This window comes from Echiichthys vipera, assembly GCF_963691815.1.
Source record: "Echiichthys vipera genome assembly, chromosome: 11".
NCBI classification, from domain to species: Eukaryota; Metazoa; Chordata; class Actinopteri; order Perciformes; family Trachinidae; genus Echiichthys; species Echiichthys vipera.
Window position 1 is genome coordinate 18,164,723 of NC_139836.1, and position 21,872 is coordinate 18,186,594.

The window sequence follows — 21,872 nt, forward strand, 5'->3', positions numbered from 1 at the left end:
GCCCTTTTGGGGTAAAACCTGCCACCTCACCATAAATCCCACTTAAGGAGTTTCACTAAGAGCTTAACAACAAGAACATATAAACTGGTGTTTATTTCCAACACAGAATTGGGGAAAGTGGGGTGGGTATCCGCTTAGTGTAAGCAGAATGAGGCCCATTTTCCCCAGAAACAATAGCGGTACTTGATAGGGATTATATAATTATATAACATCAGACCAGGTCACTGCTGTCAACTAGCAGGTCATTAAAAAGTAGAATGTGAACTAACTATAACTCATGACCGGCCTCTGATGTACTAACTAACTAACGAACAAACAAACAAACATGTGTAGGGATTTTAAAACACACGTAGCACCAAAGCACAAAAGGGTAATTTATACTGTAGACTCAGGACTGCAGCGACACAAACAAGACAACTGAGAGCCACATAATAATTGCGACTCAGCAGTTTAAGGTGCTGATGCCTACCGGTGGCAGAGTGACCTGGCCAGTGACCTCCGGTGCCTTCATGTTAAAGGTGTCCTCTCCCAAGCTGTCCTGCTCTGCCCCACTGGGGTAAGGGGGTGGTGGGTAGGGGGGAAACTCTTCCAGGAAGCCTTCTGGGGGTGGCGGCGGAATGTTAGCCATTTCGTCCTCCATGGCAGAAAGGGGTGGTGGTGGGAACAGAGGATCATGTGGCCTGGGGGCTGGGTGGGATGGAGGAGGAGGGGGGATAATGTCCTCTCTCCCTCGGATCTCCGCCGGAGGTTTGGTCTTTTCGGCAAGAGCAGGAACAGCGACATTAGAACTTGGGATGTGTGCTGGGAGCTGTCCTCCCTCCAGATTCTGTCCCATCTCAGATGGGTGGTTCTCTGCACCACTCAAAGGGCTTGGAACAAGTGACCCCACAGATCCCTCTGCCACCTTCTCGGCATCACCAGCATAGGTGGGAGTGGTTGGTGTAGTCACAGTCTCCATAGCTGCCAGTGTGGTCTTCTGGTACAGGAGTTTCTGAATGTTGGGCCCTGCAGGACCCTCTGGTTCAGTGATGGAGCTGCGTTTCTTCAGAGGCCTCGGGGCATTGTAGAGCTTCTTTCTTAGGGCTTCCAGGTCACCATCACTCTGATGCCTGTAGGGGTTGGAAATGAAGGGAAGCAGCTTGGTGGGGCTGAGGGGCCGAGGAATGCGCTCTGTTTCTGGTTGGGGGCCCTCAGACGGGCTGGGACCGACGTTGTTGGCCCCACTGTGATCAACCTCAGATTCTAGAGCCGGGCAGCGGTGGTCCATATAAGGGTTCTCTGGATGTAGGGAGCCTCCACCGGGAATCACTGGTTTACCATACACTACAAACAGAGATAGGAAACAAGTGTTAAGGTGGCCATGTCTACAGGGATACTACCATGTTAAGAACCTAATGACTAACCCTGTGTTCTCTGTCACATACTGTATAAACTACTTTCTTGGCCCAAAGCAAAGTATGACAGTATGATAACTGCAAGATGAAACCACAATACCGCAGCCTTAAACTTATGATAACAAAATGAAAACTATCAAGCTAATTTTAGATACTGTATTTAAACCCTGCCACCTGTTAGAATGAACCACCTTTTTCCACCGAGATGCTGCTTGTGTTTTAAATGGCTGTAAAGAAACCTGCTGCTGCTCGATGACCTTTTTGTATCAAATATAAATTATTGCCTAAAGGCAACATTGGTGAAGAATGTTCACCCGATGGAAAAATTAATTCTGGATGCACCTGAAATACTGTCATTTATCTTTGAGACATTAAGCGCTGCACAGTTGCAGAACCAGAAAACAAAAAAGTCCAATGTTGTTTATAAATGAAATACCAGGGGACTGTTCCATAAAGCAAGTTTACCAAATAAGCCAGTCTGACTCATTTTCAGTTGATATGGTTCCATAAAGCAAACATAAAGCTCAACATATTTCAGGCTCATCTACTTATGTTGGGAAACTAGTTAAATTTACTTTATGGAACCGAATGACTGGATAATAGATTACTTACTTATACTTGACCTATTGAACTCAGATTCTATTATTTTTATTATGTGAAATAATTATTATTTTTGTTTTTTAACCGGAATAAACTATTAATTCACTCACTCATTTGGACTTCTTCTATGCCTAATAAGTCTTTATATTCTGTACTTTGTCTTTTTTATCTACGGCTTTCATTGCATCTCATTTTAGGGAAACAGGAAAAAACACATAATTACTGTATTCATTTTAGAGTACTAGCACTGATTCCATGAAAATCTTTAGAAAAGACTCAGGGCTCATTTCCACAATTTCAGTCCGAAGCAGCAGGTACGGTTGCATCTGATTGCGTTTGTAAAGGGAAGATGTAACAGATGGCTAACCCTGTCTGGCTGTTTCTCTGGTCAGTGGCCTGTAAATACTTTCTTGTTGAGTACACTAAGGAGAGTCAGGGCAGATCGACCTTACAGTGAATTTATCTCACTGACACAGGATTTTCTTTTACCTTGTTTACATCTAGACTCTTATGCTTAGATTTGATAAAGTCATACCTTATTTTTGTACTCCAGCATTAGTTTTCAGATTTAAAGTTCATTTCACTCAAAAGAATACTTACTTCAGAGTCAGATACATAAACCTGAAGATGGACATGTGTATATGCTCTTTGATTTTGTGTTTTACAGTGGATTTATGTTTAATTAAAAGTGTGACTTTTTCTTTCTACATGTGATCTAAAGCTTGTTCTAAGACAGGACCCACCCAGATAAAAACAGTAAGTGTTAAGACAAAGCACAAAGAGAAAATATGTGCTTATGACCGGACAGAGTAATACAATTGAGTCAACTATCCAGGAACCCAAAGGAGAATGACCCCGTTCATCTGTGTCACCTCAGCAACACTGTTCAGGCAAAAAATAAAAAAAGTTACAACTGGATATTCTCACCACTGATAAATCCGTTGGTGCGGCTTTGAGACCTGTTGAGAGCACCCTGCACAACAGGCTGGTGGAAGGACTTCCCTGAGCCAGGCTGCTGCGTGTACATGGAGTAAATGGAGCTGGCCGCTAAGGTCTGGGGCTTACTCAGGCTGGCGTCTTTGGAAGAGGGCAGCTCTGGCGTGAAGGGCCGTACCGTTGCTGCAGGTGGAACGTCCTGCTTGGAGGGTAGAGGGAGTGTCTGACTCTGTGAGGGTGGGAGAGGGTTGCGGCCCTGGGCAGCCTGGGGCTGCTGGTTGTTGGGCTTGGCTTTTGGGAAAGTGCCTGTGTTGAGGTTGCCTGGTTTTCCATAGGGCACAGCACCAGGGCCTTTTGGTTTGGTGGGAACAGGAGGAGGCACCTTGATTGGAGCTTTGGGAGCAGACTGGAGAGATGAGGAGTAAGAAGAGAGCAAATTAGATGCCAGAGTATATTCCTGCTCATAATAGCCATATCTGACCAGTGATATTTCCTGTGAGGATATAAGGAGTGCATTTTCCCTCTCACCTGTGCGTCCCTGACCAGGTCATCACTGCTCTGGTTTTTGCGGAGGGAAGTGGAGGGAGCCTCCGTTGGCTCAAACATGGAAAATGGACGCACCTTCCTGTCCCTCTTTAGTTCTGTCTCATCTATAGACACACCACACGTAGAGGCGGTAATCAGTTTCGTCTCATGCTCAGACATAGTGTGATTCTTTACAAAGACAGAACAAAAGCCCCTTTGGAAGCTTTTGTTCTGCTGCATTACTGTTTTCACAGTTACAGGAAGGGATTGCAGTGCAGTTTCTGTGGATAGCTGTACATGAATGTGTGTGTGTGTCTCTTACCCTGTTCTGTATTAGACTTGGAGTGAGAGGTCATTCGTGGCAGTGTTGAAGCTGGACCATGGCCATTGGTGTTGGATTCTGGACCTGAAGAACCCCAGTCTGCCAGCTTGGATGGCTGGAGGCCTGTGGGACCCACAGGAGAGCAGGGAGAGGATAAGGGAAAAACAAAGTCTTAGCAGGTACCATATGATTTTACATACACATAGAAGATTAAACAAAGCACAAGTACACATAGTGGAAACTACCGTCAGCCATTATTTATCCAGATAAACGCAGTTCACATAGCTGTGTGTCAGTCATCATGGATTTTTTAAAAAGACCAGGATTTTGTAGCATTTTGCCTCCCTCATTACTCATCAAGTTGTTTTGGTTGACTGACCTAGACCCAGCCAGTGGCCATGCATGTCCACAGACAACTACAGTGAGATGAGCCTCAAAAGTGTGGGGCTCTTGCAACTAGCAAGATTAGCATCACATCAGAAATGGTAAAATTCAAAACACGATGATTTCCATCGCAGTGCTTGCAGACTAGTTAAATGCTCCCTCTCAAGGGGTGTTATACTGATACACTAACTAACAAACACACACACACACACACACACATTTTGCGAACACGACGTGATTGGGTTGGTCAGAATCCACACAGAATGTCAGTTCAACTGAAGGTTATGCATTTGTTCCAACTGACCCATTTAGAGCAGCAGAAAAAGAACTGAGGAGAAAGCTCAACAAACACGCTTTAACAGACAGCAGCAAAACAAGCAAACTAGAACAAGCTAGGAAATTATAAAAATATTGAATCTTTTTCAGTGAGAATCACTCTAATGAAAAATAAACACAACGAAACAAAGCCATTTAGAAGCACACACACACACAAACACAAGTGTGTACCTTTTCTCTTAGCCCGCAGCTCTTTCAGAGGCTTAAGCAAAAACATGGCTTCTGAGGAAGATGCATTCGAAAGACAAGAAAAACAAAGTAGCCTTAGCGCTCCAGATCTCCCTTTGCTCTAGACATGCTGTTGGCTGGGCCCAAGCAGGGGCCTCCCCGAGGGGCCACGCAGAGACAAGTACAAAGCCCAGGAGCCTACCCGATACTATGCTAAACATCCCTGCCACAGAAGAATTGGAAATGGGTGTAAACTAGGAGCAGATTCCTCTACATCCCCGCCCATCCCCATCTCTCTTCTTCCCATACTGCAAATCAACTCAGCATGCAGAAATAATTGCGTGCAACATCATGACAGACTGGGAAAAACCTGTTACTTTTACTTCCTGTATGTGGATTTGCTTTAAATAGAAAAAAACATGGGCTGATGAGGTGGTGAGATAGGATATAAGGGGGAGGGCCTTCTCCTGTTGTTTTGTAATGACTAATTTTGGTGTCAGATCATTCATTTTTAATAACATAAAGCGCACTGCTGGCCTACTATCCACTGGGGAACTGAGTTAGGACTTAAATAGTGAATCTAGAGATGGAGCGCATGAGAAAGAATTACTGAGAAAGAGGGAAGCACAAAGAACATCTTTAAATGGAATATGTTGCTCTGGTCCTTCATTGGTTAAGCCAGCGTTATTCCCCTCCATTACACAGCAAACATGCTACTACAGTTGGTAGGGAAACAGTGCTGATTTAACAACAGATTACTCTGTACTATCTAGCCACACACCGTGGCAATAGAAACACTGGTTCAAAAACTGGTTCACTCACTGCAAAACATATCAAAAGTTCTTCAGAAAATATAAGGTGTGGAAAAAGAGTTCAAAGCAATACTCTGTCACAACACGCCATCCAGGGGGTAACAAGCTACCTTCGGAGCTCAGAGTGACATCATAACCAGCAGGTATCCCAGACGCCTCAGCTTCTACTGGAGGCATGACACGCTTGTCACATTTTAATAAAAAAAACAATAACAAAAACAAACCCAACTTCTACATGACAATCACAAAGAAACACAGGGCACAGTGGTTGATGATTCTTTACTATTGGTTTCCTTGTGTATTTGTGATCTTAAAATTTGACCTTCATTTTGAAGTCTGCTGCTGATTGAGTCGTTGCAGACTCCCAGAATTTAGCTGGATAAATTAGATGTAAAAAGACAGTGACGGCCCGCTTCAAAATAAGAGATCTGACTCATTGTCAGAAAGGAAAAGGCTTGAGTTAAGAGGTGAATGGCTGCAGACAGTGTGTTGTCTCTGGCTGCTCACCTGTGCCGGCCTTGCTCTGTGGGTCGTGGGCAGGAAGGGTGGCAGTGCCGTCTGGGTAGGCTGGTTTTACAAGCAGGTCGTGCCTCACTTGGCCTCTGGGCATGGTGGATGACTGGATGTATGGGCCAACCGCCGCCACACGAGATGGACCCGACTGCTGTCCAGCTTGGCCATCGGAGGGCACCTGTATAGTGAAAGGGTAGGTGAGAAAAAAGGTAATTGAAAAGTAATCTAAAATATTCTATATTACGGTAAACAGCAGAAAGAGTGAATATACTATTCAGACAATAGAATATAGATGACATAATGGTACCCAAAACTGTATGTGATGATTTTTATCGATGCTACAGAACGGTTGAGATTGAGGTGAAAGCATGCTGAAGTGATTGGAAAAAAATGATGCACTAATTAACAACACAGATCCTTGACATGAGAGGAGCTAACATTTAGACTTTGGCCTGAGGGTGGCACTAGTGCAGGATATGTTACTCAAACAAAGGATTTATCCTGGCTTGCCTGAAGGTGTTGCTGAGGTGTACTGTCATGAAGTGACATCTTGGAGTAAATTTTGTTTCCAATTTATGTTTTGTTCATCAGCTGAGGGCTGGGGGTGGGATAGAGTGATCAAGCTATCTATATCTGTGTGTTGTAATGTATGTTTATTATGTAATGCTATTTTGAAAATGGAGATGCTATATTTCAAGGGGCTTTCCTTTGAATAAATTTAAAATTAGGACATTTGAAATTTGGAGCTGCTCATAGTGCTTCATGATGGGTCATGGATGTCTATAAATGCAACAAATTGGCAATCCACTAACCAGTAATTCTATTTATCTATCAGTATTGTACTATGGACCAAAGTGTTGGAATGGCAGTTCAACACCGCCATCCTCTGAGCCCTACCTTGAGACACTCACACTGATTTTTAGGTTTTGTAGCAATCACTCTGTTCACTTACTACTGAACAACCATATTGCTTCAAGAAAACACATGAAATACAGTTGCTGATGTATAAAGATTTAGCTTAACCAGATTTATTAAACATTCACATCCTCTCATTGTATTAGCATGGTGCTTTCTATAAAACATGTTGCAATGGAGGGATTTTAAAGAAGCTAGGCTAAGTGTGGGCTCTCTACCTTGGACAGGTGATGTAAAATTCACAAATTGCACAGTAAAATCCTGAATCTTAATTTGAGGCTTAACTAGAGAAATTAAAGAGAGAAGTTAGAAGACATGTCATCTTGCAGACAAAAATTAAATGCTTGCTTTCCAAACCCAACACACTAACTTAACTTTCACTTCAAACTTAAAGTTAAGTACTTAAACCATCAAATGCAATTCAAACTACAGCTCAACCCTTGAGACAAGCTGTCCCTTCAAAACCAGAGAAACATCACTCACTTTCCCCACCAAGTGTCTAACGCAAATTATGCGGAACTTATGGAATCTTGATGTGCCAAGTCATATTCAAGAGATCAGAAAGAAAAGAGACACATATGTTCCGCTCCAATACTAGTTTAGTTACCTGAAGATGAGTGTCTTTTGAAGCCCTCTCTTTACCAGGATAGCCATTCTTGAAAAAACAAAAGCACAAACATGCAACAGCAGTTCAAAATACCAAATAATCCCCTTTTTCCAACCCAATATGAGCCTTTTTTAAGTTTTTCCTGAACTAGTTTACTAAGACGGTGCGGGATAACTCTAAGTTTGGCTTCTCTCGGACTACCTCTCTTCAGTCAGTGTGGTTATACGTGCTTGTTGGGTGATGTCAGCCAGATGCTTGCTGTTTGGTTGGAGGAGAGAGCAGCTTGGATGGAGTGTGTCTTTGTGCTAGTGTGAAAAAGGCTCAGTCATTATGATTCCAGGCAGGGTGTGGGTAAATCACCTCCTCACTAGGGCCTACACACACACACTGTTCCTACTTCATTATATATGTCAGGGGAACATCAAAAGAGAAGTTGGGCTTTTCAAAGTTGGATTAGGGTGCAAGTTGCTACTTTATCTAAAAGGCTTGCAGCAGAGCTTCAGAAGGATATGGTAAATATCCATTATAACATTAATATTTATGTTCTAAGTTATAGGTCACTTTAGATCTTGTACACAGCCTTTGATAAGTAGAAATTACATGCTGCAAACTAAGGAGGCACGTTTTTTTTTATCTACAACACAGAAAGAATAATCTGATAGCAGTGAAATCAAACAGTTTTGTCATTTTCCATTACAAAATCACGAAGCAGCATTATACTGTTAATTGGTACTGTTAATTTGGTTGAAAGAGAGAAAGTTAATGGTGAAGGCCAATGAAACACCTTAATTATGTCTGAGAGAAAATCGACCTAATCAGGAAAACATTATTATTGAAATGACTACCTAGAGGACAGAGTAGTGACTCATGTTATCTAAGGGGGTAAAAAAACATTAAATCATCCTTCATCCAATCAGAATGATTATGTTTTCTTTTTGGCCACCCTTACACCCCTTGCTATCAAGCAGTGAACATGTTAATTTTTCTTCCTCACAGTCTGTTGACTCTTATTTACATTCCCATGGCAACCTGTGTGCAAAACAACTCCTGGAAATAGGAGAGAGGAGCAGAGAAACCACAGGCGGCAAACTCAGAGCCAAAATGTTAATATCTATTAGAGTAATCCTGTCATGTATTTTATTATGAAATGTGTTTTCAAAAGTCTGTGTTTTTTAGTAGGTTGGTTGTTTGTTTTTAGTAAACTGATTATTTGCTTTTTCCTGTTTCTGTGCAGCCAGAAAAGATAACATCTCCCCTAACATTCCTGCCCATCTGAGATGTCAGCGTGCATCCATTACTCATCTCTCATCTTCAAGAGTTGTTTCTGCCAAATGGGACTGAAAACACTTCTGAGTGAAGAAGTGAGAGTTTAAACTCAGATGCAACTTGATCAACACGATGATCATTCCCCACCAGCTATCTCAGACAGAGAGATCGAAGAGCAGAAAATGACAGATAGAAGTGGACTCCTTCAAGTGAGGGGGGTCACTAGGTTTTCCCACAGAAGATAGTGAGGTTACGGAGCCTTACGTTAGCATTGGTGAGCTCTGTATGCCAGGGCATCTGAGGCTTCCGGAAGTGAAGAGAGACACAAACAGCCTTTATTATCTGGCCACTGGGGGGAGCTCTGATCAAAACCATTTTCATCACTTATTTGCAGATATAAGGAATAGTGGCTTAACAAATTGTGAAAAAAACCTGAATAACAATGAAAACCATGTGAAGACCCTTCACAAAAAATAAGAGTTGACACCTGAGGGGGTTCTGTATCAGGTTATGTTAATGTTTTAATGTTGTTTTCATGTGATAATACTTACAGGCAAGTTCTCCTTCTGCTGCAGCGCTGCCTTCTTTTTCCACAGCCGATCTCGGAGCTCACTGATCCTTTTGTCCATGGCAGCCACCTCAAGGTTGCGCTTGTTCAGGCCTTCTCTCTGCTGCTGCAACTTAGAGTTTTGATCCTGGTTGAGTTTGTTCCTCAGCTGATCGCCAAGAAAGACAACACATGAGGATAAAGAGAAGAGATAGTTCAATGTTTGTACCCATTTTAAACAAATCCTGTCTCAATTTTTTGGGGGTTTTGAATTTAATTGAGACAATATTATTTCTGCACACACACCTGTAGCTCCTTGTAGAGGCGGTCTAGTTCAGCTACAGAGCTGTGGTTGTCATGGAAGTTCTCAATTTTTCCATTTTTGAGCGACTCCAGTTGTCGGCTGAGCTCCTCCACCTTCGAGGCGGCCATCACTAGCTCTCTCTGCTTCTGCTGGAAGAGGTTATTCATCTGCTCTATCTCCTCCACTGGAGAGGGATGAAGATGAGAGGGAGGTGGAGAGGGGAAACAACAAGTAAAGAGAAGGTGTGTGAAGATGATGGAGGTGAGAGACAGAACATGATAAAGAGGAGGTAAAAAAAAATACATTTACTGTATGTGTCTTAATCAATTAAAAATCTGTGTTTTCAGTCATAAAATATTCCAAGCAGGCATCCATTAAGAAAAAAAACAAACACTTAAGTCGATGAGTTTACCCAGTTTGCCATTACTGAGGCGCTTCTGTTCCACCTGGCCCTTTAGGGCCCGGACCTTCTTGAGCCGAGTTTCCTGGTTCTCGATGTTCTCTCGGAGGCGCTGCAGCTTCTCTTGCTCAGAGGCCTGCTGCTGCTGACGCTGCTCCTGCTGCTTCAAGTAACGAAGCCGCTGCTCCTGGAGAGACATAGAGAGGATACAGAGAGCATAGAGCAAAGGTCAGAAACATAATCAAACAGACACATCCCTGAAATTTATGAGTAATATATGGCCAAGTATGCTTTCCTCAACAGCTACTGTCCACAGGAAAAGCATTGGTCCTCATTGAAAGATGTTAGGGGCTAGCAGTAAAAAAGCTTAATGTTCAATCTGTTAGGAGTGCATTTTATATCAAGATGCCTGGTTAAATAAGGGTTAAGACAACATTCTGTTGAGCTAAACAGTGTTAAACACTCAAAACCAAGTCAGTTGAACTATAACACAGAGTGCTATCAGGGATCCAGACTAACTTTTTTCACTAGGAGCACTGCGGCCCCCAACTGAAAATTTTAGGGGCACAACCAGAAATTTTAGGAGCACACACTGTGAATCAATAATAGATGCAGAAATTACAATGTGCTGTTTGTAATCCAGTTTCGTATTGTATTGTGACTTTTGAAGTTGCAACATGGAAGGTAAACAACAGCACTGTCATGAAAGTACAATATAAAAAAATATACCATACATTCAGAATAAGGGGTGTGCCGAGACGTTACACGACACTGAGTCCACGAGATGCGACAATATTTTAACACTACTTTAAAATGTCACTAATTTCTTTACATTGGGGTGATTTTAGCAGAGAGCTGTGGGGGTGCTTCAGGTGTCTTTGCACAGTACTTGCGTTCACCATGGTGCAGCCTACCATACTCACGGTAGTAAAGTATAACCCCCCCCCCCCCCGTCGAAAAGGGCCCCGCCCCACAACATTTTCTCCCACTGTTTATGTTTTTAAACATATGAACTGTATCTCCACTGACTGATCAGATCAGTCTGTATATGTGTTTTAAACATATGAACCGTGTTTACATTGAATGATCAAAACAGTCTGTGTGTCACCTGGTGCCTCACTCGCTGGGTGGAAATATAAAGTCAGTGAATCAGTTGAACATTGTGGATTTCTTCCCATAGAGCCGACATGAAATCTATTTTGGTTTAGTAAATTTCTGCTGTCACTCGGCTCGGGAGCTGCCGTCTGTCGGCAGCTCGTCACAAACGAGACTTCAGGTCCGTCCAGTCCCGACAATGTGATTAGCTGCGGAAGCTCACGTGTTACGTGTTTGTGTTTTACTGTGCTGACGGCACTATCTTCTTACAGTGCTTACATATTGTTCCTGTCTTATCTGTCACTCTGTTGCTGTTTAGCCTCTTACATATTGATATGACGAGACATCTGGTTGTGCATGTGCGACTACACGTAAAATTCAGTCAGGCACTCTCAAATTTTGCAAAATGAACTTGGTCGCAGTCCGGAGCCCTGGCCTATACACCTGACGGAGGTGAACCTGTTGCAGGTTCTAAGATGAGGACAACACAGTCTCTATCTGAAACTGTACAACCAGGTGATGTGGTAATGCCTGTTTGTGACTTGACTTGTGCGCAAGTGTACATGACTGCTCGAAGCTACGTTCCCTGGCTTGCAATGTCATCCTCAGGCAACAGTTGCTTAGATGAGAATGATCAGAATGTCTAGGAGCACATTTAAGCATATTTATTTTAACAAATAAGCGGAAACATTTTCAGGGTACCTCAGCAAGAACCAAAAAAAGAGGAGGAGGAAAGGATTAATTTGTATCACGCTTGTTTTCAAGAAGAATAGCAGAAGAAACAGACCTTGAAATACCATAGTCCTGCACTGTGAGAATCCAAGTCAGACAGCTGTCTCAGGCTTCTCAAATTATAGACACTATACCTGCAACCATCCACAACTCATCTAACCTGTCTATCATAACCACCATGAGCACTATCTTCGCATCTTTATTTCCATAAGTGCACTAGACTTGTTAAAGTGCTTTTGTTTTGTGTACCATCTCTCCACTTTCTCACAATAACCCCCTCTTTAATCTTGCTCCATTATTTTGTCTCTCCTCCTCTAGCTTTTACTTTCATCTCCAACACTTAAACCTCTCCATCCCCTGTATTCACCCATCTCTCTTCCAGTCCCCATCTACCCTTTCATCTTGCACTCCATATTTACGCACCTTGGACGCAAGAAGCTGTTGTTGAGCTTCTATTTGTTGCTGCTGTCTGGCAGCCATCTCTTGTAGTTCAGCCAGTGTCATGTCCATCCGTGGTGTCGCCACCTGGGCAGGGATAAGAGGAGGGATAAAAGGACAAAAGAAAACACGTTCAATCTTGTTCGTTGTAATACACTCTGACAGTCATTTAAGATACAATAAAGGACAAAAAATGTATCCTTGAAGTCAGAAAAGCAAAAGCAGCAATAGACAAACATATGTGGGCATATAACTAGAGCAATCCATTCACCTCCCCATTCAAACCCTCAAAAAGAGGCCTTTTTTGTGATTTCAGGATTCATAATACAACATCTATTTTCAAGTGACAGTTTCCTTTTGATAATTATATAAACAAGTGTGTTCATGTTATGATGCACTGATTAGTTTTTCATTTGCATTTATACACTGTAGGGTATTTTTTAATTTAATATATAAATATATATATATATATATATATATATATATATATAATTAAATAATTTTGTGAGTAAAAGTATGGCTACGGTGTTGTCAGATATATATATCTATGTTTTTTTTCCTTAACAACTGAAGCATCCTGCTGAAGAAGTCAGCAGAAGTCATACAAACTCACCCCATTCTCCATTCTTCTGTCTGTGGGACCCTTCACTCCATTCCTCTTTGGCTCTGAGCCTCTTGACCCACCTGAGTATCCAAAATAATAGGTGACTTCATCAGACATCACAATCTATTGTAGATCCACATCTTATAGCAACTGCCTCAGCTCAGTCCAAACAAAGAAAACTGAGCAAACTATTGGCCTTTGCAGACAGTGAAAAATGACTGGAACTTCCCCTTGCCTTTTTGCCTGCCACTGTCTCTCACAAACAAGGGTAGACACTGTACAGCTTTCTCTGGAGTTGTTGCAGAGGAGGCTTTAGCTCAGTAGACAGTTCAGTAAAACAGACCGGCTGGTGCTGAATGATCTTAGCTCCTCTGGGAAACAACTGGGATCAGTGCTCTTTGTGACTTGCAGTAATCTCAGGATTTAATCTAATACATAACTGTCTGGTGGAGGGTCCCACAACTGTGTATGTGCTTGTCTGTGTACATGAATGCACTTATATCTAGCCCTGTTCTGGCATTTGACAGCTGGGGGAGTTCTGGCAATCCAGATCACATCTTTAAAGCCCTGGCCCATGACCAAAGCCCTTTAGCTTGCATAATGGTTTTAGATGACCCTTGACATACAGTATGCATGTCAAATACATGCTGGTTAAGTGTTGGTGTGAACATAATACCACGCTATGGCTCAATAAGGGAGATTGAGTCTGAGATTACTTAGCTAGCTTAATTCATAGAGAATAAATGTTGTCCTCTGACCTGGTGAGAATGAAAATGCCTGCCCAGCATCAGGATATGTCAACATTAACTGACAAGAGTGTACAAGAGTATTTCCATAAATGATATTACACCACATTAACCAGAGACCAAATGTACGCGTCCTTAATAAAAAATATGGTAACAGAAAGGGGTAATACAGCACTCTGTGGCAAACACTGGGCAGAGCTAAGTTACCAGTGTGGGAAAACAAGAGCAGGCTAAGATAACAGGAAGGGAAAACAGCCGTCTAATCCCTGGGCCAGACTCAAGCTGTGAGGGGTAAAAAGGCTTAGTTACGCAACTGGGGGCTGAGAGGATAGCGCACGACCAAAATACTAGAGTTTTCTGTGTTCCTAAGAAAACTGAAAAGTAACAGGCTTATGGCAATGTGACTGGGACACCCTGGCCTCCAAAAGTACGGCTAAATAAGGCTTGTTCAAGGATTTGAGGCCTGCTAATATAAAACCCTTTTCTGGATAAAGGCAGCCTTCAGACTACAACCTCCAAACTTCTTTAGCATAAGAGGAGAGGTGGTCCTCAGCCTTAAACGGGCTGTTAATGTAAATTTCCTTTCATGAATCCTTAGCGTCAGAGTGGATGCGTGTACGTTTTGAAGCTGCATGTCTTTTCTCTGGAAATTGCCCCTGTCTAAGCCATGACTCTATGTGAGAGAAATGACCATAGACCATAATCTGCTTCACTGTTTGTTGTATGTGTGTGTTGGAGATGGATACTCACTTGATTCCCTGCTAGGGGCTCGATTGTGACGCAGAAAGAAGCGCACCTCTGCCCTGTGTTGTCCCCATCGTTGGAGCACATCCAGCATCCTCTCCCCGTCACCGACAGCTCGCTCTGCAGAATAGATAAATACTCAGCCTTCAGGTGTGACATAAAAACACACCCATAAAATCAATATTGAGACATTGTAATTATGTATAATATGACATGGTTAAGACTTGTGACATTACGAATGTAGGTTGAACATGCATGTGGAGTTTGTTTAGTCAAATCCGGTTCAAGCACCAGCCTGACAGTGCTGGCCTACACTGAAAGGATATTCATTTCACCAGCACCATCTGCATCTAGTTGATCTTTCTGAGTAATGACCTCAGGGAAAACAACAGTGATGTGTTGTCAATTATTCTGGCTGGTACTGGGCCAAAGGGCTCATCATCCATTCCTCAGACATTCCTAAGACCATTTCATTACGTAAATGGACTGACACATTAGAGTCAAGTAGAGGTCAATGAAAATGATCTATTATAATGGCATGACTGCAAAACAAATCAGTAACAGCTGTAATATAGAGGATATTAATAGATTTACATCTAAATGTGATGCAAAATGTCACTGCTGTGTTTTCAAGGAGAGTCGGCAGTGGTCTGTGGAGAGAAATGGCTGCAAAATGTGACAATCTTTCCAGACTACTTGTGGAAGTACTCAAACACAATAATTGGCACTTTCTTCACTCTTATGGCAGCATCACCATGGAAACAGCCACGAAGCCTGGCTCCTTGAGTTTTGATTCTGAATACCTCCTGACTATTGGAGATGGGGAAAAGAGGGAAGGCATGAAATCTCAACCCCCACCTCCCATACGAGAGATGTGGGAGATGTCTGGGTGCTTGTGTTTGTTACAGGGATTATGGGCTCTGCTTCATTTGCATTGCAGACCCAAAAGAGATAAGCTCTTCAAAAAGAAATCGCAAAGCAGTTGACCACAAAGCTAATCTCCATATATGGTTCACTTCAGAAAAGCAATTTCCTTCCAATTAAAGGAAGAAGACAAACAAGTGTCTGCACACAGGCTCCTATCCCTTGGGATGCATCCATATTCCACAACCAAAACAGCATGTGACTGAAAATCTCATGTTCTCTGTGTAGATGGATTCAGGATAACACTGGGTTAACAGGCACGGTCACTCACCAGATCCACGCCACATCTCAGATAGGTGGCAGTCTGCCTCCCCCGGTTCCTTGCACAAATCCACCACATCCCGGCACAGTGTCTCCGGGGTAACGGGAACCTCAGTAAAATGCTGGTCATTGTTACTGAGGTATACTGTCAGGAACATCTGGGGACAGTGGGAGGGAGAGAAATGCAGATTAGATAGAGAAGTTAAATAACAACAGAAGATAGAAGTGTGTGTGTGCGCGCATGTGTGTGTGTGTGTGTGTGTGTTACAAAAACAACAAAAACAGTGGAATAAAGGAAAACAATGGCAATAGTGTAAGTACACAGTACACGGTGTGGCCCTCTGTTGTAGTTACATAAAAAGTGCCAGAAAGAGTTCATAGCTAATCCTTCATATTGTTTGGTCTGTCCTTGTCTCTTCATTTCAGCAGTGTCCTTCTCTCCCCTAGTCTGTTAAAGCATGTGCTGTGTGTGTGTGTGTGTGTGTGTGTGTGTGTGTGTGTGTGTGTGTGTGTGTGTGTGTGTGTGTGTGTGTGTGTGTGTGTGTGATATGTGTGCTTCTTTAGCACCGTTGCTGCCATTAAAGTGGAAATGTTACGATGTCTGACCTAGTTGCTGTTGTGAATTTGGCGTTAAAGTGTCCAGGGTGCATTATTCAGACATGTTAAATTGTTGTCAGAATAACATAAAAGGGGTTCATGTCTGAAAGGGGCTACAGACAGCAGTTGTTTTTCCCAAGCCCTCATTCCTGTGTCAACAGAGAAATCAGAGCCAAGCTCCCAGAATTCCATTTCACCCAACGCCATCTAACTGCTAACTAGTGCTGTCACCACTGTGAGAGGTCCCTGTATCCCAACAAGCACACACACACACTACATACCCCTGCCCATCACTCTCAAGGGACAGACAACTGAAGATGCTGGATTTGTATATCAGTGTGCGAAGAAATGGACTCTCAACGAAGATGAAGTGGAATGTGAAAGCCTTCAGCACCAGCAGAAAAAAAAAACATTGACATTGAGCAGAAAATTGAGCTGTCCGACAGTAAGCATTCAAAAAGCAGACATTCCTGTCACATCCCATACTGAAACCAGCTTCTTCTATCACTAACAAACATTTTAAAGGAATACTCAAATCAATACTTAAAATAAAGAAAGCCTATGTCAAACTAATGCCTTGACAGTCAATATAAAAATACACCGCTTGGAGTTAAATGTCTTATTTTGCCTATGTTATTATAATCCAAACCCTATACAAACACTGACAGTAAATGTGAAAGTGAAAAACAGTGTCTCTGTGTAATCATAAACAAACGTATGCGTAAGAGGCTTTTAGGGCGGTGCTTGAATATGTTCCCATTAGTAATCTGATCACACAAAAGGCGAGTGAGAGCTTTGATAAGGCCATAAAAAAAAACAATGTTATGACATAACATTGGTGTCCTGGGGCATGGCCCGACTTGAACTCATGGAACCTTTCTGATTGTGCACGACGTACTGTAATGTCTTCCCAGTGAATAGTGCTGCAACAGAAAAGCAGCAGCCCAAAAACTAGAATAACCCGGAAAGTGTATAATTGTTAATAGCGTTGTTTGTGTCCTAAACCTCCAGGTTGGACTGTCAGGCGTTTCTATTCTCAGCAAGCTTCCGTGAACGTGCCTACAGGGGCCATGGTGGGAACATCAGGTCAACAGGGTCACAAGCACAAAGGGCTTTGGTGGGGGGAAGCATGCAGAGCAGCTGCAGTATTGGTGTGGAAACAAAAGTATTTGAGTGGCTTTTGAACTGTGGGCTGCACCTGGAAAAAGCACAGCAGCCTTAAGATAAGTGGCTTTAGTCCTCTTTTCTTCTTCAGATGAATCTTACTGAGTGAGTGGGCTCGTGACATGCTTCCTCTGAAAATCTCCTTAGCAACGTACACAACTGGAGAAGGTTTGTCTTTTCACGTGATGAGGTAAAGGGGTAGCGGTCTGACTCAGAGGACCTGACTCAACTGGATTGTTCCATAGTGATGCAAATGATAGATCCCCATTAATAGAGTGAATCGGCAATGAGTCATCCTTGTCTACAGTACAGAAAGCTGTAAAGAGACATTGCCGCTGTGCCCCTGTGGAAGACCTAACAGCTCTGTGGTGAAAGACCACCCTGGAGAACAAAACTGAGACTTTTCCTTTCGTGTCCATTTCTCAGAATAGTTTTACTGTTTGTAGTATATAGCTGAGAATCAGTTAACATAACAAATTACACTCAGGGATGGTAATCGAAATAAAGCCTAGACTGCAACAATTTCATATAGTCTGCCTTTAACAAAAAACTATTCAGAGATCAGCCCAGAGCAGCTGACATAATCACAACTTCATAGCAATGTAGGACGTTCAAATGACCCTGTTAATGTTTGGAGAGTGAAAGACAGAAAACAGAGCGAGGAGGGGTGGGGGAGAGGGACTGAAAAAGAGTGAGGAGACAGGACACACTGATGGGAGGGGAATGGAGTCTTCGGGGTGGCAATGCCTACACTGAAAACCAATTCTCTTCAGCACTAAAGTTAATGATGCAGGGCGACCACTACCCAGTCCTAGCCTCCATCTAGATGAGTTTGCACTAATGCTGACCTTCATCCAGCTAATGCATCCAGTCACTGCTTATAAGCCAAAATATTGCACACGTATGTGCAACATACACATAATTATCTAAACTAAATCAAGCTAATTTGCATACATCTTTGCATATTCATATTGCTATGGAAAAATCTAAAGATGCCTATTACTGCATTCATAAGTATAGTTCTTAAATAACACACAATAATGTCTGAATTAGCACAACAAAAGGTAGGGCTGGGAGATATGGCCAAAATCTTCTATCCTGATAAAGAATATTTCATATCTCAATAACAATATGTCATGATGTTTTCTGGTATACCGCTGTGTGAGTTAAATGCTTGCCAAATGAAAAGTACTGAGTATTTTCTCCTTTTATTAAGAACTTAAGTGCAAAATGAAACAGTTTAAAGTGAAATTATATCCACCAACTTTCCTGCGTGCACACAAAAAGTGTGATGTAAAAACAAAACAGCAATCTGTGATATTCTATCATAATATTTCACATCTGATTTTCTGAAATTAAGCTAGTATGTGCTTATCTATTAATTTAGACAATGTAATTGTACATTACGACAATATTTTCACATATGATTTCATAACGATACCACTAAAGATGATAAATTATGATATTGAATGATCGCCCAGCACTAACAGAAGGTCCACTTTGACTCCCCATTACTAGCAGGCCAGTGTGTGTACACAGATACTATGTTACAGTATATCAATATGAAAAAGTCTCCATAATGCCCAGCCCTACTGCAGATAATGCTCTAAGTGGTTAACATAGACAGACAGGTGAGAAGAGTGCCCTGACTCCCCTTTTTAACTCAGCCAAACAACTTGAGAGTTAATTAAATATTCATCAATACAACAGCAACTAAAATGAAACAGCTCAATAACAACCTGATATCTAAAAACAGACAAACAATAGCACAACAGCTCACCAGAAAGTATCGTAGGTAGCCTTACACAACCAGGGAACTGAGCGGTAGCGATACAATTTGACTTGTATAAGACCACATTTGACAAAAATGTGCTACACTTGCCTTCTGTCTATCAGAGTGGATGACAGAAGCAGCTGCTGACTCGCACTTCCTGCCTACCTGAGACAGGGCAAAGAGATTGCCCTCGGGAAGGAGAAGAGGACGAGCTGCCTCTGCTGCTGTTCACTATTATGACGATAGATTTCTAAATCCATCACAGCATCAGCTAAGTCAAAGCTGTCTCCCATAGTTTGGGATTGGTGTGACAGCTCAGAATTGCAAACTGACAATTATAGCCAGTGCAAAGAAATATGGCTGTTAACACTGCAGCCTGCACTGTAGATATTCTCCAAGCAGAGCAGCTATAAGGCTAGGTCATTTGGGCTATATCTCAGGGATTAAGTTAATCCGCTATATAAAAATATAGCCTTTCAACACTCTACTGGCACAGTATTACAATAGTAAGCTTAAATTCAATAGCCTGCAGCTAGGCTACAGCCACTATGCCTCTGGTTTAAAAGAGAATATCCTTCTGGGCAACCAAGGCCCAAGAGTATGCAGGTGTTCCTTCTCATAACCAGATCTCACAGTTCAGTGGCTGGCTTAAATCGATAAAATTAGGTACTGTAGGGACTTGGGTAGAACAAAAAAACTTCTCAGTCTTGAAGGTCAATGGCAAATGCTTAACACACTTCATATGTTCTAGACACAATAACACTGATAGGAGTGTGTGTCTCTCATAGATGAAAGGCTGTAACATCAAACCCTCAGACAAAATACACTGAAATAAGAACAAATCTTAGAGAGAGAGTGACTTCAACTGGCAGCACATACTTGACCTGCCCTGTTGAAAAGGGCCGAGAGGTTGAGAAAGAGAGACGCTGAATAAACAAATATATACTCTAGCAGTTTTTCTGGGTTATTGCGTGGAACCAGGCTTCCTTGTAAATGATTATGTCCTATATAGAGTGAAATAAGATGCCGCCCCTGTAGGGAGGTGCAGGACTATTATACGATACACTGTAATCTAAAGATATCAGCTACAAAGCCTAAAGCCCCATAAGATGCTGATTTGGCCATTTACTGTGCAATTTGGATCCCTTCTCCCCATTAAGCCAGAGGGGCCCTGGAGCAGATGCCATTGATTGCAGGTCTGAGCAGAACAGGCTTTTCAAGCCTCTAGTTGTTTATACAGAGGACTCTGAGATGACTTGAGTTTAAAGATCAACACTGTAGCCGTAGCCAATTACAGGAAGGAATGCTGTGCTGTTGAGTGCGTGTGTGTCACTCCCACTTATCGTTGAGATAAGGAACATGTGCACTGCAGCAAAAGAGTGACAATAGAGTCTTGATGCAAATGTACCGGATAGGTCCGTGCAAAATTTAAAGAACATTTTTTTAAGATGTCACTTCAAGCAGGCCTTGTAGAATATCAATCCTTGTGTCCCACCTTGACAATCCCCTCTCTCCTTGTGAGGGTCAATTCTACTGCATTAGTCCCCTGAAGATCATTGTCCAAATGCAATTGGTCCCATATTGAGTTAAGAGCGATCAAAACTGTCTGTCAATGCAGTTTCCCATTTCTAAGAATAGACAGACCACAAGGGATTGTATTGTAATGCAATTACGCTGCAATATCAGGCTAGCTCGTGAATAAAAGGCCACCCTGTTACTGAGAATTCAGATCAATACAACTAAAAACACCCACAGCGACAACGGAGATAATTCAATATCTTAGTTTGGCGTTTCAAATAGATATCACTGATGTTCTCTGTAACATCAGCAAGAGACTAAGTTTCTACTCAAAACAGTTTTTACAATAGATCTTCATTGTCAACCATAATGTTTTCTTCTTTCAACGCTGACATTTCTGAGTCAGTGTTTTTCCTACACACTATGGTTCAAACTGGAACTGCCACAACATCGGTACCAACTATTAAATGATTACTTCTCAAACCTCAAAGTCGTAGGACCAAAATCAATGTTGCTTTTTTAGTCTAACTGATAACAAAATACCCAAATGTAAGATATTTAAATATGGTACAAAACAAAATGAAATCAAACAAAAATCTTTACTCTTCAAATAACTTGACTTCACTTATCAGAATTGTTAATTTTCTGTCAAACCACTCATCAAGTAACGTTTCAGCCTATTTCAACTACAATGTAAAGGTTGAAACTGTTGTGAAGAAGCTTGCTGTTGATTTTAATCAGTCATTTACGATTCATACTACTACTACTAGTACTACTACTGTATCTTCAGCGTGTCAGTGTTGCATGAGCCTGTTTAATGTCAAACAGAGTGTCTGTAAACTCATGCATATCATACTGTGTCGTTGTGGTCCCAGGAAGACCTGATTACAACCTCCTGTTGATAGCAAAAAGTGATTAATAAGAATAAATTATGTTAATTTCTTTGTAGTGTTAAGTGAAGGCCACAGTGCAGTATACTATAAACAAGCATAACCATTTTAGTATGCGTTGGATGGAGAACAACAATTTTACATTTTACACACAAATTTGGTAAGTTTGTATTGTACCCCGAAGATAAGAGCACACTATCTGAGTGTGTTAATGAATACTGTGCAAAAACACACCTTTTAAGTTAGTACAGTTCTTATACATCTACATTTTTTAAATAGCAAAACAAGTTCTGACTATATCCCTCCCTTAAAGGGGCATGGATGTCAGCTCAAATGAGGCGGAGGGTCAGACAGGC

At 41.9% G+C, this 21,872-nt stretch overlaps 1 protein-coding gene across 2 annotated transcripts in view; it reads right to left on the bottom strand.

The window, feature by feature from the left end:
- Positions 1–21,872, bottom strand: part of tp53bp2a (tumor protein p53 binding protein, 2a) — a 30,801-nt gene that overhangs the window by 3,321 nt on the left and 5,608 nt on the right. Inside the window, exons 3-16 of one of the 2 annotated variants that reach the window (XM_083923272.1) lie at positions 15,584–15,731; positions 14,395–14,508; positions 12,908–12,978; positions 12,280–12,381; positions 10,042–10,216; positions 9,632–9,813; positions 9,330–9,494; positions 9,043–9,081; positions 7,513–7,560; positions 5,985–6,168; positions 3,778–3,900; positions 3,459–3,580; positions 2,922–3,336; positions 470–1,323 (exon numbers count right to left, since the gene is read on the bottom strand). In XM_083923272.1, coding sequence (XP_083779398.1) covers positions 470–1,323; positions 2,922–3,336; positions 3,459–3,580; positions 3,778–3,900; positions 5,985–6,168; positions 7,513–7,560; positions 9,043–9,081; positions 9,330–9,494; positions 9,632–9,813; positions 10,042–10,216; positions 12,280–12,381; positions 12,908–12,978; positions 14,395–14,508; positions 15,584–15,731 — 2,742 coding nt within the window. The remainder of the gene's footprint in view (positions 1–469; positions 1,324–2,921; positions 3,337–3,458; positions 3,581–3,777; positions 3,901–5,984; positions 6,169–7,512; positions 7,561–9,042; positions 9,082–9,329; positions 9,495–9,631; positions 9,814–10,041; positions 10,217–12,279; positions 12,382–12,907; positions 12,979–14,394; positions 14,509–15,583; positions 15,732–21,872) is intronic. The other variant, XM_083923273.1, reaches the window with a different exon arrangement.